Source organism: Falco punctatus, assembly GCF_963210335.1.
Source record: "Falco punctatus genome assembly, chromosome: 5".
Lineage (NCBI taxonomy): Eukaryota > Metazoa > Chordata > Aves > Falconiformes > Falconidae > Falco > Falco punctatus.
Window position 1 is genome coordinate 72,307,418 of NC_137584.1, and position 17,683 is coordinate 72,325,100.

The following is a 17,683-nucleotide window of genomic DNA, read 5'->3' on the forward strand; positions in this document are numbered from 1 at the left end:
AACGATTAACCTTCAGCAATGGGAACTCCTGCATACTGCCATACTCACCACCTTCCTGCATTATTCCATTACCCTGCAGCCGACACTAAATAACATTGATAGGCTTTTCTTACTGCTCATCTGTAATCCCCTCCCCCAAAAGCCACACCGTTATCCTAAGTCTCCAAACTTCTTCAAACACGTTTTCATCCTGCAGATTATGGACCTTAGCTCTCACATAGGTACTTCAAAAATGCTGCAATTTGGGGGGAAAAAAGACACTCCAACATTATAACCAAAATTGTTCTGAGACATTTGGCCTCTTCTGTCACCCTCAGTAGTATAATCCCCTCCTTTCGTCTTTGCCATAATGCTGAAAAACAAGCCAATAAAAGTAAAGGAAGGTCAGTGTGGAAAAAAACCCAAACACTGACTCTCACTGAAGACTTGTGCTGCTCCTTTATTATTTGTGCTTTCCTACGTCAATCTGTGGACTGTGCAAAACCCAGAAGGAGCCAGCCCCTGCCACAAACTATAAACAGATAACATACATGCTTGGCAGATCCCAGAGGAAAGCACTAACCAGGAAGATTCCCTACTTCCCCTATATACGGAAGGAAATACAGCTGGTATGAAGTATTGGAGGAGTCATAAGTCAGAAGTCTTCTGAATAAGGGTCAGGTGGAAAATCAGTGTGCTAACATCAATTTGAATTTTTGGTACAGCATGGGAAAAAGTACTTCAACAGTAAATAGACTGTGGGATACCCACACACAGCCAGGGGCTGTCTACACAAGACTAAAAGGAAGGTGAGAAGTACTGAGATAGTGACCCTTGGGTAACCAGTAGGAGAACAGCTGTCTAAAGCAGTTCCTGCATTCTTGATAATACCTATCATTATACAGCAGTCCTCCTGTATATACAAGCAGATTTCTTCTGAGGGACTTCTCACTCTGACTTTCCAAACTTTTTACAAAGACTTCTACTAACCTCATCAGTTCCTCCACTTTGTCATCAATGTCCAAGTCCTCTTCAGAAGCTTCAAAACTGTATGATCTTTGAGCCAAGCTGTTTGCAAGTGGGTAGCGGGTAGGTGACATCTTCCCGTTGAATGCAGACAACCTCTCGTTACTCTCCCTCCCGTTCTGATTAGTAGTGCAAGGCTGTGGGGAGGTGTCGTAACTGTTGCTTGGTGATGGGGACATCCCAGAATGTTGGGTCTGTGTTGAAGCTGTGGCTGTAGAGGAAGATGCCGGGACATTGTTGGTACTGTTGCTGTAGGAACCACCTCCGTAGCTAGACCTTCTTCCAAATTTGTCACTATGCTCTTGATCAAGACGATCCAACGTTTCCAGCGCGTGGAGGATTTCATGTCTGGTCATTCCTGTACGTCTCAGGCGCTGAAGCAGGTCTATCTGCTCTATGGTAAATCTTGGCTCGTCGGTGTAGTGAGACATGGTTTCCAGCAGACTGAAAACAAGGTAAAATGTAAAAGCAAATACTTCAGTTCAATAGCTCCCTGTGGTACATGGAAAGTATCTTACATGCAGGAAAGATCAATTCTGGTCCAAAACTTTAAGTCACACACATAAGAGAGCTGGCAGCCCAACAGTCCACCTCCAAACAAGCTCAGCAGGCAACCTCCCATAAATGCTAGTCTCACTATGCAGCAGAAGAGATTATTTTCTTTGAAGTGCTCAAATAGCGCTTCTTTCCTGTACTAGCATTCCCTACGTCTTCCACAATAAACCTGCAGTTACTACCCTTTTGCTTTTGATACATCACTGCTACAGAGAGACAGTGGTTGCTCAGTAATTAAGGCTGCAACTTGATTTCAGACAAAATTTTGCCCACTGCTAAGTATCCACCAGACTGAAATCCCAGATTCCAAAACTGTTAGGTCGGGGCCAGAGGCTGAGTTTTCCTGGAGAAGTTTTAGCCAGTTATGATATGAAGTATATGAAGCTCAACTCTTCTGAATTTTAAGTAGAGTTAAAGTTGCCCTAACTTTTTGTTGCTACCTTGAAAAACATAAGATAAAACCACCCCTAGCAGAAATTCTAGTGGCCTGTAGGACCAAAGTTGATTTGACTTCAGTCCCATTTCTGAAGTTAGTAAGTTTTGAACTTGGAATGTTGTCACAGATCACCTGCCCTAACAAGGAAAGTGCAGCACATCCAATTAGTACTTAGCTTTCATTTAAAGAAGCGTACAGCCTTTTCCCCTCCAAAGCCAGGCTTCTCATGTAACTCAAATTGTCATGGTGGCTCACCAAAAGCATTTTTAACTCCTAAACTTCCCAAGGTGCCAGAACAATGAACACGTATTTGCTGCAATGCCCAGAAATGGAACTGAAAAATCACCATATGCTCCCCTTATCTATTTTCCTTCCTAAGTCTCCTCACTCCAGATCCAAATGGCATACAAATGACAAGATCACCTCCTTCAGAACTCAAGATCCTGAGAAGGGATGGCAGATGGAGGGCAGACAGAACTTGGCAAAGAGATCAAGGTATTTTCCATCCTTCTTGCGAATCTTCTTGTAAGTCAAGGGTTTATTACAATTCCTGCAGGAGAGCAGGGTGAGGAGATCACTCAAACTCCAGGAGACATGACAGAGCTAATGCACAATCCTTACAAGCGAGAGCAAACAGCAGCCTCAGAAAAGTCAAGAGTTCCAAGGACCCTATGAAAACTAGAAGAGGGATGATGGCTGTCATGATTAACAACAGACCTTCCAGGGGACAGGGCTGCCTATTTCTCTCCATACATTTTGAAGATCGCTCCTCATCTCAATTTCTGCACTGGCAAAGAGGAACTCCCCAAAAGGAGCCACAGAGCAGCAAAACTTCTTCAATTGTTGTGTTCAGTCTTTTTTCAGGTATACAAATCAGTAAAGTAAACCAAGTCTGTAGGTTTTGGGGGTATACCAAAGGACTCTCTTCAGAGGTGTAACATCTCACAACAGACTAAGCAATGGGAAAAGGTCTACCCTGCGGGTATAGCCATGTCAACACTACTAAATTAAACAGTGTCCAGGAAGAGACACTGTAGCCTCTACACCCAGTCTGCAGCATTATTAAATCACTGTAGCTGTCTTCGGCACAGTTTTGGTCCAGCAGAACCAGTGCACTCCTGACCAAATCACAGGCTTTTTTCAAGCTTTTGCATGGAGCAGAAACCACACTCTGTTTGGATGCAGCCACTCAGGCTCAAGGCTAAGAGGGTCTGGTAGTACTGATGTGGCCAAGTGGCTAAAGAACAGCACCAAGAGCTGGCTTACTTAGTAGAGCTGTAGCTACAGCACAGCTGTACAGACATGGTGCTACCAGGCCAGGATGCATAAATCCATGAAAATGGCACTTGCAGCCTGGAGAATACAGAAATAAGAAGAAGCTCCTATCTTTGGCCTCACCAAGCAATTACTGAGCTTGCATTGTTTCAGCAGTGTGTATGTGGGAGAAGGAAGCAGGAGGACAGTGCAAGGGGATGACTCCCATCCAAGAAAATGACTGCGAGAAGACAGACAGACTACAGCCATATAAGTGCTTCAGTCCAACAGGAATGTGCTGTCCTTTAGACAATTGATTACTGAATACGTACAAGCCATTTTAAATTTTAAAAGACGAGTACCCAGATTATTCTACTAAAAGGAGGGCACAGCAGCCAATGCTAGCAACTGACTGGAATTGTAACAACTAAAATTTGGAAGTTGTATCTCAGACTGAGACATTCAGAGCTTGACAAGGAGCATTTGGAAACAGACATTATGTTTTAGGTTTGGCCTCTGCACTGGGGGAGGCAGGGGTGCTCAATCCTTTCCTCCAAGCTTTGTAAGAAGTGTCACATTGACTTATGACTCACAGCACAAACTCCTGTACAGCCTGAAAGCCCCCCATGCCAGCTCAGAGTAGCATGGTTTTCCAACAGAAAATATTTTCTTAAACATCTGGCCTTGAGGTGGTTTTCACTAGATATGCCAGCTCGCCTTTTCTTAGAGTTGAATCCATTTTCGGCACTTCTTACCTGTACACCTAATGTCACTGTTTCCTGGATCATCTATCAGTCAACGCCAAGTTTCATGCACTCAAGTACTTCATTGAACTGGAGAATGTAATGAACCAGAACCTCCCTCCAGAATTACCTCTATTCAAAATTCCTACTTTACTGATTCTTCAATGTTTAATACTAAGACATACTTTACCTAGTTTAATCTCCTGTTTGCCACAGACCTAAAACCTCAAAAATTCTGTCCTTCTAGGCCTGTGAACCAAAAAACTCGCATCTGACAATAGCATGACTTTCCAGATGGCTTCAAAAGTGTCAAGCAACACACAACTTACCATTTTCTGCAGCAGTTTGTGGCCATGGCCAGTCATTCCCTTTAAAATTTGGGTGTGATTCCTTAATTTGTCTAAAATGTCAGGGCTGAGCTTCTACATCTGGGTTCTCAGGCCAAATTAATCTCCTTTAATGAATTACACATAATCCTCTAGTGAATCCTAAGTATCCTTGAGTGAATTACTAGTGAATTACACATAATGAACTGCAGTGTTCTTGGATGCAAGAGAAATAGTTGACCCTCTGTCATACACAGTTGTACATGGGCAAGTGATGCGCCCTCCACTTTGTCCCACTGATGCAGCAAGGATCCGCTGTGCACGTGCAGTAATTTCAATTGCACAGGGATGAAAGAACTGCTGGACAAGGCCACCCTCTGCAGGAAGAGTGAGATATTCAATGACGTCCAACTTGTGTTCTACAGAGTCCTGTTAATCAGTAGACTACTTCTAAAAGGCTTGCAGAAAGTCATCTAAGACTAGCAAACCTACTGTCAAATTAAATCCATTATGCTATGTTTTACAGAATCACTGAAAAAATGTTGACAATTTGAAAAAAACCCCAACAAATAAAACCAAAACAATTGATCAGTGATCTATCTGTTCGCGTAAAGTATTCTTCTAGCCCTCCAAGCCTTTTAGAAAACTTTGTATAATTTTTCAAGGCTTAAAAAGGTAAGAACACCAAAATCAGACACAGTATCTCACTGCTGGTCTCACTAATGTTGCATTAAAGAGTACAAACTGCCTTGCTTATACTTAAATACACAGCATATATATTGCACCTGACATACTTCTTACTGGTCTTCCTGATTTTGTACTCCTGTTCACATTTTCAAGTGCTTTTCTACACAACCATGAGATCTATAAACAATGCTTCTGAGTGAGTTTTATGTATTGAAAACAACTGCAGGAACTGGGAATTTTCCATTAAAAACCCAAAACAAATATTGCAAAATGTGGTATTATTGAACACGTTCCAACATCGCCAACCATCTACTGCTTTTTAATGAGTAACTACAGTAACATTATTTAGAACTGTTATTCTATCAGGGTTTCAGTTATTTTTCCTTTTTAAAATATTTTAATAAACTTACCCTGTTTAAAGATCAATTTAAAAAGCAGTTAAGTAAATCAGCCATTTTAGAATCATCGTAATTTCATTCACCTCATTAATTAATGGACATTCTCCACTACTCCATCCCCCCCATACTGCTGTAAGAGCCTCTTATCCTCCTGAACTCCTCTGTCCAGCTGTAATTCAGTTTGCTTCCCCCCTCTTTTTCCTTGTGAAATACAATCAACTGCAAAAGTAACAAGAAGTAAAGTAAGATAGAGACAGGCAGAATGACTGGGGCGGGGGGTGCGGTGGTGGAAGAGAAAATAAAGATAGCAAATACTTTTCCTAAGAAAAGAAAAAGACTGGAGCGACTGCTTTACTGTAGTCACACTTTGCCAAACTCTGTTGCCAGTGTAGCAGAATACCCTCAACACCAGCAGATCTTAGCACATAATTATATTCTGATCAGTAAGGAAAACTCTCACCAGTTACAATGGGCTGAAAAATTTCCTTGGGGAGGTATCTGAAAGAGAGCCAACAAAGGGAGAGTTGCCATGCATTTTTCTCCCTGAAATTCTGAAAGCAAAACCTCTGTCAACTACAAATCAAAACTAAAACCCATCAATTTTTTAACACCTGAATATGACCCTTAAAATGAATTGTTTATTTAGATCCTGACAAGAAAAAAAGGTAGCTTAAAGTATCAAACTTATTTACATTTCTTACATTAAGTTGGCAGTCACACCCCACGGAAGATGAACCAATTCCACTGACTGCCTCCTGGTATCTATAACACATTAAAACTTGAAGCTTATCTTTCATGGTTCATCCAAAAGGAACCTGAGGTACCTGAGTATCAGATTGAAGGGAGAAACTATAAGGGCCTAAATAAAAAAGAACTTATTTTCCCCTTCAAATCCACAGATATAAAATAACCAGCAGGTCTCAACCAGCCAGATGCAGCATCACTCTTTTTCACTTCTAATGCCACTTTCTAGAGTGAAGGCTGTTTAGGGGCATAATTGCTCTCAATACCATTGCTTTTCCTTGTCATACCAGCAAGCCTCATTTAGCCTTTTTTTTGGTATGAATTTCACCCTGTAGATATGAGGCTCCCTCCACACTTGCAAAGAACTGATCTTGCGTGGGGGTTCATGGCCAGATAAGAGAGATGTTCTCTACCCTTATCATCCTGCATCTCAAAGTAAGGACAAACACAGCAAGGTTTTCTCACCTACTATCATAGCCCAAGCCCACACAGATACAAGAACCATTTACCCAACACTAACTTTCTAGGTGATGGAACACAGCAGAATAATCCCATAAAAACAGCTATGAGCTAAGTCCATGTCCAATTGAACTTGCAGAAGTTCAAAGCAATTCAATTACCCATTTGGGAATAAGGCCAGACACCAACCTTAACACCTCTAACACTTGAGAAAATGGCTCTGGGCTCTTTAATGATCACAAGAAATCATTTTTTCCACTCTTCTACTCACTGTACACTGAGTAGGAAGTACTCTAGCATCACTGCAGAGATCCTCTTCTGCAGAGGTCCTTCTCAAAATTTCCATTAAATTTCACTATTTTATCTAATAAACTCTGCAAAGCTCAAGACTTACAAAACCAATTGCACTTTTTGATAGAAGACCTGTATTTGATATAAACTGTGTAATACGGACGTGGGTTAGTGTCAAAGCATTCAGAATAGGATCCTAGGTCTGGTAATTAGTTTAAGCACGATTCTAATAAAGTCACATCAGCTGTAGCAAACAGGATGGGGAGAGATGCTAACTTCTACCCTTCTCTGACATACGGTATATACTGTTGATCCAGGGTAGGACCCTAACAGCAATACACTGTCCTGCTAACAGTACCTCCAGAATTTGTAGTCTTTAACTTTTACAGCACCATCATTTTTTTGCAACATAACATGTACTTTCTTGGTGTCATTGAACACAGTCTTGCCCTTTAAATGGAATTGTAAAAACACAAGGTATAGTTGTGGCATTTCAGCTGAAGTAGGTTATCCCAAAGTATACAGCAAAAAAATTACTTTCTACAACTAGTTAACCGAACAAGTGTTTTAACTATCACAGTCTTTCTCACAGCTTGAGCTCCTCAGCCTGCCAGTTTGCATGTGCATATAGTACTAGTAAGAACTGCTATCTGAGTAACTGTGGAGATGGATGTTCTCCAGCTGTTAAAAACATACAGCAGAGAGAGCAGCTGCCTTGGCATGCTCAGTCCCGAGACCATGAGCCGATGTTAAGGATCCTTGTTCCGTAGGACTGGGCTGCTAGGTTTCCTTTCTACGGGAGCTCTCTGATCTAGCCAGCAAGCAAAAATGGGTAGTAAGGTTGGCATTGCTGTTTCCAAAGGCAATATAACCACGCTGGCTGGTGAACAAATACGCAACAATGTGATTCACATGAACTACCATTCTGGATGTTTTCTATCAGAACCAGTGACTACAAAGAAACTCCACTTCCAGCTTACCAGTCTGTTAACTTTTTAACCGTGTTGTATATTACACAAGCTTGTTTCTCTCTCCATGCATTTTTATGAGCTCCAAGGAGCTAAGCACAGTTTCATTCACTCTTCCTTCCTTTTCTACATCTCACCCACCATTACCCACCCCAAAAGATGCAGCTGGTTCTTACAAGACGCTCAAGAGAGGGACTTTCATTCTGAGCTACAGCTGCTCCAAAAACAGAGCAGTTGACGCATATCGCAAAGTAAATGCTGCATTCCATGCACACACATCCAGAGGCAAAGATTGTGACCCATCAAGTGCAGCTCTAAGGCACTATTGGAACAAAACAGGGACATTTCAGGCATAACACTATCTAGTGTTGCAAAATTCAAGCTTTGACCTCTTCTGTTCTTCGTGAACAAGTGCATCTCTTTTTATACACAGCCCATTTAAATATTTCAGAGCCCAAAGCTCTGCACCATATTAAGCAAAGCTGCCTCCAAAACAGTAGTTGATGCTATGAATTCTGGGGCGCAACAGAGGATTAAGGATCTGACTCATCTGAGCCAACACTTATGTTCATCAGTTGCAACTCCAGTATTTTCAGTGGAGTTGTACCAGTTTTCAAGAGAGAGAAAAATATCAGGCCTCAAGTGCTCATCATGTCAACGAACACAGAGCCATCCTTATCCATACGTTAGCATAATTATCTCCTGCAGTTACATCTCTTAGTTCTGATTTTCAAAGAGGACTCTATTCCCATTCATCCTGATTCACAAACAAAATGTAATGCTTCTAATGACTGCTCTCATCCCAGGGAAACGAGAGCCTCACATTATAGCAAGGAGTGAAATCAGACTACGAGCTGATCTATCGAGGTTAAACGTCACCGGTTCTGTTTGTGAATGCAAAACACTGTCTTACGAATGCAGAACACTGCCATACGCTTTCAATCAAAATGGTGACAATTAATAAGAGCAGCCTGAAACTTCTGAAAATAAATCCAACGTAATCAAATACTCACCGCTACACAAATTATAGAATGCAAGCTGAGAGCAGAATATCAACATCTCATTTCTTCAGGAGGCTTCAAGTTCCTCAGCTAGTCCAAGCACCCCAAACCCAGATTCACTACGTCTACATAAGCTGTTCTTCCACTCAGCCTCTGAAATTCTTCACTGCCAATAAAATTGTTTACTGGACGTTGGCACACTGGCAGTAAGCTAACCCTAGCAGTTTTGCCACTGATTCCACTTGGATGAGTAACTTACTCTGCTTTATAGTATCCGCTTTACATCTTTGGAAAGAGAGAGAGAACTTGAGATCAATCTTACAAGGCAAAAATACAATATAAATGCCAATTATTGTCATAATCCAAGCCTTACAAAAGGGACTGACCTCTGACTAAGCACAGGGCTGGGAGCCAGATGCTTCTGAATTCTACTCGAGGCACAGACTAATTCACACTGACACCTTATACATCTAACCCTAACCTTCCCTACTTCTAAAATGTGGGTTTCCTACTATTGTTGCAATTCTACAGCAACAAGGCAGGAATTCAGACTCTGAGGCTGGATTCAAGGGCAGAACGAGGCATCAGAAGGGCCAACAGAGCAAAAAGCTGTAGTGGCAGCTGAGTGCTGAACCAGGGCCCAAAGCCCAAACCTGTGCCAAGAGCAAAGGAGGAGCTCTCACATTCAGGAGTCAAAGACTAAACTTCGGATATATAAGCTCTGCAACAGGATCAGGGCAGGGCAGGATTTGTGTACTTGAGTTACACAACTAAGCAAATCTCACTGACTCGCTGAAAGACTAGCTTTAGCCCACCTGAAGAAACAGTCATTTTGGCAATAAAACTGAGACACGGGCCTAACCTACACACCAGACTGGCAAGTCACACATTTTCAGCTGTCAAGATTACAGGGGTAGGTATACTGCTGTCTTTTGCCTTCTCCAGTTCACTTCAGAATTTGAACAATCCTTTATTAAAATCCAGACAGAATCTCAGAATTCTCCTCTATTAATTCTGCTTGCTGGAGTATCTAAGTACCTGAAACACATCTTTCTGTAGAATATCCCTGCGAGGCAGGGAAGTAAAACTATGCTAATTTTTGAGACCAAGAGCTCACATAAAGGGGCTGGCCTTCAGGCAAGCCAAAATTACTTGTTCAAAATCACACAGGCACTCTGCCAGAAGGCAGCCCAAGCACCTGGCCAAGCTTTGAGTGTTTTCTTACTGCACATACAACCATCCTACAGGGTCCATCTATAGCATCAGACATAACCAGGTGTAGGACAACTTTCAAGTAATGCCATCACCAGGATTTCCACCACCTCTCTTCTACACGTAAAGAAAAAGAGACATTCTGAAGTATGTCAGGCACCTTTGTTACTGCTGGTGATAGATCCTGAGGGAGAATGATCAACTGAATTTCTTGAAATTTGTTACTTCAGAAAACAAATCCAAACCCAGCAAAAATCCTAAACTTACCTATCCCTAATTTAGTGCTTAACTACAAAGCATTTTTTGTTTTATTTTTTCACTAGAAAACAGTTTGCAAGTATAGTTTTACTGGCACACAGTCTCAGTGGAGACAGACATTATACTTGGAGAACAACTTGGAAATAGATAACAGCATCTGCTTGAAGAATACAAATCATAACGGCAAAAATATGGGCTTTTGGACACAGTTGCTTCCATATTAGAGTTTTATTTTATTTAAAACCATTTCAAAAAGAAACACACATCCTAATAAATGCTCTTAAAGCAACAAACATCTCTTTGTGCAGCCCAGACCTGACCTAGGGAAATTTCTTCTTGCATGACATAGAGGAGCCCCACTCTGTATTATCAGAGCATGTCCAAATATTTCTGTGTCCTGCTCAGAGCAAGAGAACACCTATAGATGCAAGAGGCTGCAGATGCATGAGAGAGGGTGAACCTACCTATGCCCTGCTCTTCTGCCTTTCTGCAGAGCTCCAGGACTTGATGGAAGTCTCCGCAGAGCAGTTCACTAAGCCAGCAGGAAAATCTATCAACCAACAACCCATCGACAGCTAGTTTCTACCTGGGTTAGTGAGTTGAATCGGCTTAGAAGTCTCTCATGATTGCTATTACCCACTCAACAGATGGGGACAAGCCAATCAGGCTAAACGCAGAGGCAGGCAAAAGAGGCACAAATACCACAAGATTTCTTTTAGGTCCCTTTCAGAGTGGCTTAGCTGCCGGTGAAATCATGAGTTAACTCAGCTGGTTTATCTTACAGTAAAGCTTTAAAAAAACTTTTTTTTTTTTTTTTTTTTAAAAAAAAGGGCTCAGGCGAGACATTGTTTCAATTAAGGAAGCTTAAAATATCAACTGAACATTCATTCTTACAGCCACCAACTATTTACATGATACCTTGTCACCGAAGACATAAAGAGCAAATTAGCCAAGTCCTCTCACCCACGTTTAATTAACGTGTTTCCCATCACATTTCAAGGAAGCTGGACAGTTAACATAGCTCAGCCCTGTTGTGACTTCCTAAGCCACTGTAACTCCACTGTCTGTTCTTCAGTGTGTGGTGATTTTAGTATTGTTCACACTCTCGTTCCTTTCTTTCTGTTGTTTTTCCTACATGATGACAAGGCTTCAGTCTAGTCCTTTTTCATCTGCATTACTCACACCGATTTTCTGTCCACTCAGCAGGCTTTTACTCACTTCCAAGACAGCTCTGTCATTGCTGGCAGTTAGATTCATAAGCACCAGCCTGATAATGCAGGTAAACTTTAAGTGACTATGTTGAAACTGTCTAGTTCTACCAGAAATCATATTTTGAGAGATAGTTTGAAACAAGCAACACAAACACTGATGGTCATATCTCACTATTAACACATATTAATTAATCAATTCTGCTGTGAGTATATGAAGTACAAGTAATTACTCCCATTATATTTATGGAGAAGCCAATAGAGATATACTTGCATTTGCTACAGAAAGACTTTGTTTCAGATAAATGACTAATTCTTGTGAGACCAAAATGAAGAGTCTTGTGTTCACACCATGCCCCAAATTCCTCTTGAGTATTGACTCTCTTCCAACTGTGGATAAAAATTAGGTAGGTGAAATGATAATTGCAGCCAGCTGTCTGCTTTGCTTTTCTGACGGAGACTGCTGCCCCACAGCAGGAGCAAACAAACTACTCTCTGAACATGGTAGTTTCAAAACTGTCAAATTTTAATCTTATTCAGTATTTAAAAACTTTTTTTTTTAAAAAAGGGCCTCTCTTCTTTCCCCTTCTAAAACCATGATGCCCGCTTATCCTTTTAAAAAAAGATATCTATGGTTTAATCTGGAAACTTTATACCTAAATGGATCATCTTGGCCCATTTCCTCTAATTTAATCTCCCAAATAGGTTCGTTCACCACAGCTTTCACTCAGTCAAAAATATCTACCTATACTTACACTGCATTCTCAATGACCACATTAACTGCACATATAGTGGAATAAATTGAAAGAGCTGCTACTTCTCTGATGGAGGGTGGCAGCTGATTAACAGGACACATCAATGTGCCACAATGATTCCAGAAAGCAACAGAACACCACGATATCTGACTAAAACTGCACAGGGGCAAAATATGACTGAAATCTAGCTAAAGCACAGGAAATTGGAAACTCTAACTCACAGTTTGGAAATTTGTGTTAAAAGTCTGATTCAAAGTAAAAGCTGACAGACTGTACTTGCGCTCACACAAAGCACAGAAAGAGCTCTAACATTACTCTGCAGATTTTGAATTACCAGTATAATAAAGATGCACAGGGCAACGTGGCCTTACCTCCAGATTTCTTCCCTGCTGTGAACTAGATCTTTACATTTTCAAGTGGTGATTTTAATACTGAAATCCAACATATTTCCAGCTAAAAGAAAGAAGAGGAGGTGGCTCAGGGGACTGGCAACGAAGTAGGAAACCACTAGTTTTGAATAGAAGACTAAGCCACCAGAAATTTTAACTAATTAATGGTCGCATCAAGAAATCTTTTTGAAATATATTGGTAGTTTAGTTTCCAACACAAAACCTCTGGCAGTTGTTACTTTTTGCGGTGACACCCTCTACAGAAGTCTGTGACTGCACTGCCACTTGCACTATGAATGTTCATGTGCTGGGTGAGTAATCTTCATCCTTGAAATAATCCATCTGGGAAAATCTGACTGCATTCATAGCAGCCTAGTGTCTTGCTACCTATTCTGTAGACAGGATTTCTCTTTCCAACTCATCAGGCTGACAGAAAGTACAATCAGAAGTGAAGAGGTCGAAGTATCTCAAGAATCTGATTGCCAGTGGACAAGCGTTTGGTCATGCCTATATAAAAGAGGTGTGGGGAACAGTGATAGAGGACTGGCCAGCGAGAGCGATGGATGACAGCACAGTACAGGTCAAGACTTTCCTCTCAGCCTGACAAGCTTCAAACTTAGAATTCATTTGCTTATTTCTTGAAGAAACAGCATGGATATCAATTACATTGAAGATCCATGACAGAAGCCATTTAAAAGAAGAAAGTGATAGGCTCAAATTCAAGGATGAGGTTTAGACAACTTCAGTTAGTACTGGATTCAAGATACAGCAGTGGTGGCTTGGACCTACACATCTAACTCTAATGTTAATGTTAGGTGCCCTAGGTTTTCTGCCTTTGATATATAAAACTATATTAATGGTATACTCATCCCCTTTCGCCAAGTCTGCAGCAGTACTAAATTTTCTTGCACAGCTCTGGTACCCCTCTAGTATGTTCAGTAGATGTATGGAGATCTCTCTTTTAATGCTACCTTTTCTTTGATCAAGTCTAAGTTTCTAAAAACTGCATGATTTTCCTTCTCTTTCAGTAGAAGTAAAGGTAGAAAAAACGTATCAGCCAGATCAAGTGAGAAATTACATGCTACTGTTCCCTGGTTTAATTGCCTAGCAAATACCAAACCAGTGAAACTCTCCAATTTAGCCAACTGCTGATACTCATTGTAACGATTTCTCTGCTCTTTTTAGCTGAATTAATAGAAGAAAACCTACTAAATAACTCATTAGTTTTTGTGGGGTTTTTTAGCTCATACTTACACTACTGGAAAAGTTCTGAGCATACTTTACATGGGGATGGGACGTTATAAAGCCTCTTGATGGTCTTCAGTGTTATTCACCATTCTGTAAGACACAATGGAAAGATAACAGAATGTTAAAGATTTCTGCGAAAGACAAACACAATCTGACTTCCTTGTTACCCGACTTACAATTATACAACAAGCTTACAGAGGGCAATTTCACGGCAGTTTCAGCAGGCAGTAGCACCAAATCACTTGTCATTAAAAAAACAACAAAACCCAAAGACAGGTGCCTTCAGAATCCTTCTCAATCACCCAATCCATCCCTCTGCTAAAAGGCAGTAGAATGTATACCAATCACTAAATATAACCATGGTTAAGAAAAATGTTCCCTGGAACCACTGAATTTTCTTACATCATCTTTCAATTTATTCTTATTTTTAAATGGCTCATTAAAGCCTCACCCTCTTTCTTCCCTTGGCCTTCAGTGAGAGCTTTGATATAGTTTGCAATGGACCCACAGACTTAATGTCTGACAAACATTCTTTTACATCCAAACATCTTAAGAAATTATAACGACTCAAGTTATTAATGGATACTTCACAGATGTAACAGAGGCCAAGCAGCTGAGTATTCTCAGCCTGTGTACACACACAGGTTAAAAACTGGAAATGTCCAATCACCTTACTCTGGATAACCTGTAAGCAATCCAGACCCACATATAATCAAAGACATGTATTTCAACGCACATTGTAGATTCCTAAGGAGAAAGTTGATGTCTGGTAGTGTAATCAGTCCAGAGACAAAAATTTAAATTACAATTGATTTCTTTTGGCCACAAGTAAATTAATCTATGCAATCATTTAGCCTTATGACAGTTACCTACCCTTTTAACTCACAAAAGCTATTAAAAGGATTATTTGGCTAACATCCGCAAAGAGCTTAGAAGACAGGTACAATGTTCTGAAAAGGAATGACCTAATAGAATTTTCTTTAGCTATCACTGCTGATGTCTTTCTCCACAAACTAACATGGACTGAAAGTGCTTGAAAAGTCAAACTATTAACTAACAGGGAAGAGAAAGGCGGGATATTATACCCAGGCAGATGCAGAAAGAACTAGAAAGAATATTTGCACTTCAGGCTGTGGGCATATGGGAGTTGGAATATAAAACAAGTGGGTAGAGTAGCACAGGGATTTGCATGAGATAATTTACTCTGCTCCATAAAGAGATGTCTGTAATATTAACAGCCAAGCCTTGTGGACAGACGCATCTTGGCTCCTTCTCAGTAGTTAGGAGTGGTACAGACACAATGGCATGATACACCTGCTGGAGATCTTGGGGAAAAACTACATGTATTTCAGATGGAGTCCACACACAGACTATGCCATTGTTTATGTGGCTTTTTTCTTTCTTTCCTTTATAAAAAAAACCTGAGGAACTCTCAGGGAAAAAGGCTGGGCTGAATGAGTTTTTCCCAAAGCCTTCCCACGAGGTTTAAGCCTGTCCCCACATGACTGCTCCTACCCAGATGTAGCAAAGGAAAGTGCTGAGTGTTTAGTGGGGGCAATGGTTGACAGCTGGCTGCTGCCATTTCCAAAACAATTTATTTGGCCCATATCTAGGTCTTGAGTTGCCTTCTTCCTCTCCAGGAAAGGAGGTCGCCAAGAGCAAGGTCATAGACAAGACGAGTGGTCCCAGCAGACTGTCACAGTTCAGGTACTGTGGCCTGGGAGAGAAACTGTGACACTGAAGTACTGATGGATGGAAAAACCCAACACACAGGTCCCTCACAGTCAGCCATCCCAAACCTTTTAAAGATGGTTCTACACCAAAAACACTTCTCTGTTAAACTGCATTTAAAACATACTCCCTGAAGCAATCACAAAAACCATGAGATCATTCTGTTGACTTATTGCCAAATTTTGAGTTTAATACTGAGAGCTGTTTTGTTTTCCGAAGGGGAAAAAAATTGGACTTAAGTATATACAAACTTTCTGAAGGTCAGAGAGGCTAATGATGGAGAACTGGATTCCAGAGAAATATCTGCATCCAGGGTGAGGAGTGTGGAAGAAGCAAAGAACAAAACCCACAAAGGAAAGAGAAGATCACCTTCTGTCATCATGAAACGTGGCATTAAAACGGGAACACAAGGAGATGAGATAGAGAGCCAAAGAAAAGGCTGCAGTAACTCAAGTGTGAGATGACAAAGGCAGGACAATGATATCAGTGATACTAATGGAAGAGAAAAAAATACGGTACAGCCCTCAGATGTTATAAATGAAGAGCTATTAAGGATCTAGACCAAATCTGGATGTGAACAGAGGAGGAAGAAGGAACTTATCCAAGAGACTTCAGATCTGTGAGTGCAGACAGAGGACAATAGCATTTTGGCAGAAATAAACAGGAAAGAGTTCATGAGAAAACAAGAGAATATCTCTATTTTTGCTATGTTAAATGTTGAGGTGGCAGCATTACAGTCTGAATGCAATCGCAAACTGCCACAGACGGAGCCAAGCAGTAAGGCAGGTCAGGGAATCCTCAGGTCTGCCTTGGTAGCTGGACTTATGAAAGTAAATGCAGTTACACAGAAAGGAGAGGAAGCTAGCGCTTCCTACATCTGATGCCAGAACAGAACGGCTGCTATTGAAAAGGGTTACAAATAGTCTTTGACTCAACATTGGTCTAAAGTTCAGTGGCACAGAAATACCTTCCCTGCCCCCCTACACATGTAAAGATTGCTTAAATGGTTTTGTAATTTAAGGGCCTATCAGATGGGAAAACACCAACCCCTCACCTATAATTTTATTTAAAAAAATATTAAACCCAAACCAACATAGCTTCATTCACAAATAAATCATGATTTCTGAAATCATGAATCAATATCCCTCTTTCCCTCAGTCTCCCTTTAAGCATGAAAAGGAAGCACCAAACCAGATCTGATCACCGCATCGAAGGCAGGTGTCACCACTATCTATAGTTGATATGCACGTAAGAACTCACAAACCTTTGCCCTTTTCGTATTATTCATTAAATAAATTATCTGCTAACACACAGAAAACACTACCAGCTCCCCTTCCTATTTCTGATACAGACAATAAAAAACATTCAATGTTAATATGGAAACCATGGCCACAGTTGTAGGATCAGATGTAATGAACAATCTTGTCCCCAGCTTAAGTTGCTATAAAGGCAGCTTAAATTTACAATGGATGAGTCTTCATGGCAATCTGTTTTTCAGATATTAAAAATCTCATTTTCTCAGTGCCAAGGACAAGTGGAAGTGTGAAGCACTGGAGTATCAACTCTGCATTTGTCTCACTTGACATGAAATCATTCTCATTTTAGTCTAGATTTTAAATACATTCTTGGGATCCACTTCAGTTTTCTTCATTTCTCACTGTATGCAATTAAATGTTTTGAAGTATGGTTCGCTCTGATCCACAATGCCTTGCAGAAGCAAGGAGGAAGTCACTTAGTAAAGATGAGGCTGATATCACTTATTTGGAAGAGAAATTAGTTTCCCCTTTTAATTTCTGAGTGAGTCAGATAATAAAAAAATAATGCCATCACTTTCTATTTCACTAATACCTTCCTCAGTAAATTCTTAAAAAGGGCTTTACAAATAATAAATTAAAAGCTTTTGTCCTTGGGGAAGAGAAAATCACCATTTTGTCAAAAGCAAAACATGATCAGAGGGGCTCAATTCTTGGCTTAAAGCCACGCAGGGTAGTATCAGTGCTGAACATGGTATCTGC

At 40.7% G+C, this 17,683-nt stretch overlaps 1 protein-coding gene across 23 annotated transcripts in view; it reads right to left on the reverse strand.

Moving 5' to 3' along the window:
• The window catches only part of HMBOX1 (homeobox containing 1), a 123,663-nt gene that overhangs the window by 62,580 nt on the left and 43,400 nt on the right, over nucleotides 1-17,683 (reverse strand). For 22 of the 23 annotated variants that reach the window (XM_080388436.1, XM_080388428.1, XM_080388435.1 and 19 more), the window contains 2 exons: nucleotides 13,944-14,027; nucleotides 970-1,449 (listed from right to left, as the gene is read on the reverse strand). In XM_080388436.1, the coding sequence (XP_080244562.1) occupies nucleotides 970-1,449; nucleotides 13,944-13,966 (503 nt within the window). In that variant the 5' untranslated portion in view covers nucleotides 13,967-14,027. Of the gene's footprint in view, nucleotides 1-969; nucleotides 1,450-12,671; nucleotides 12,754-13,943; nucleotides 14,028-17,683 lie in introns of all 23 variants that reach the window. The other variant, XM_080388424.1, reaches the window with a different exon arrangement.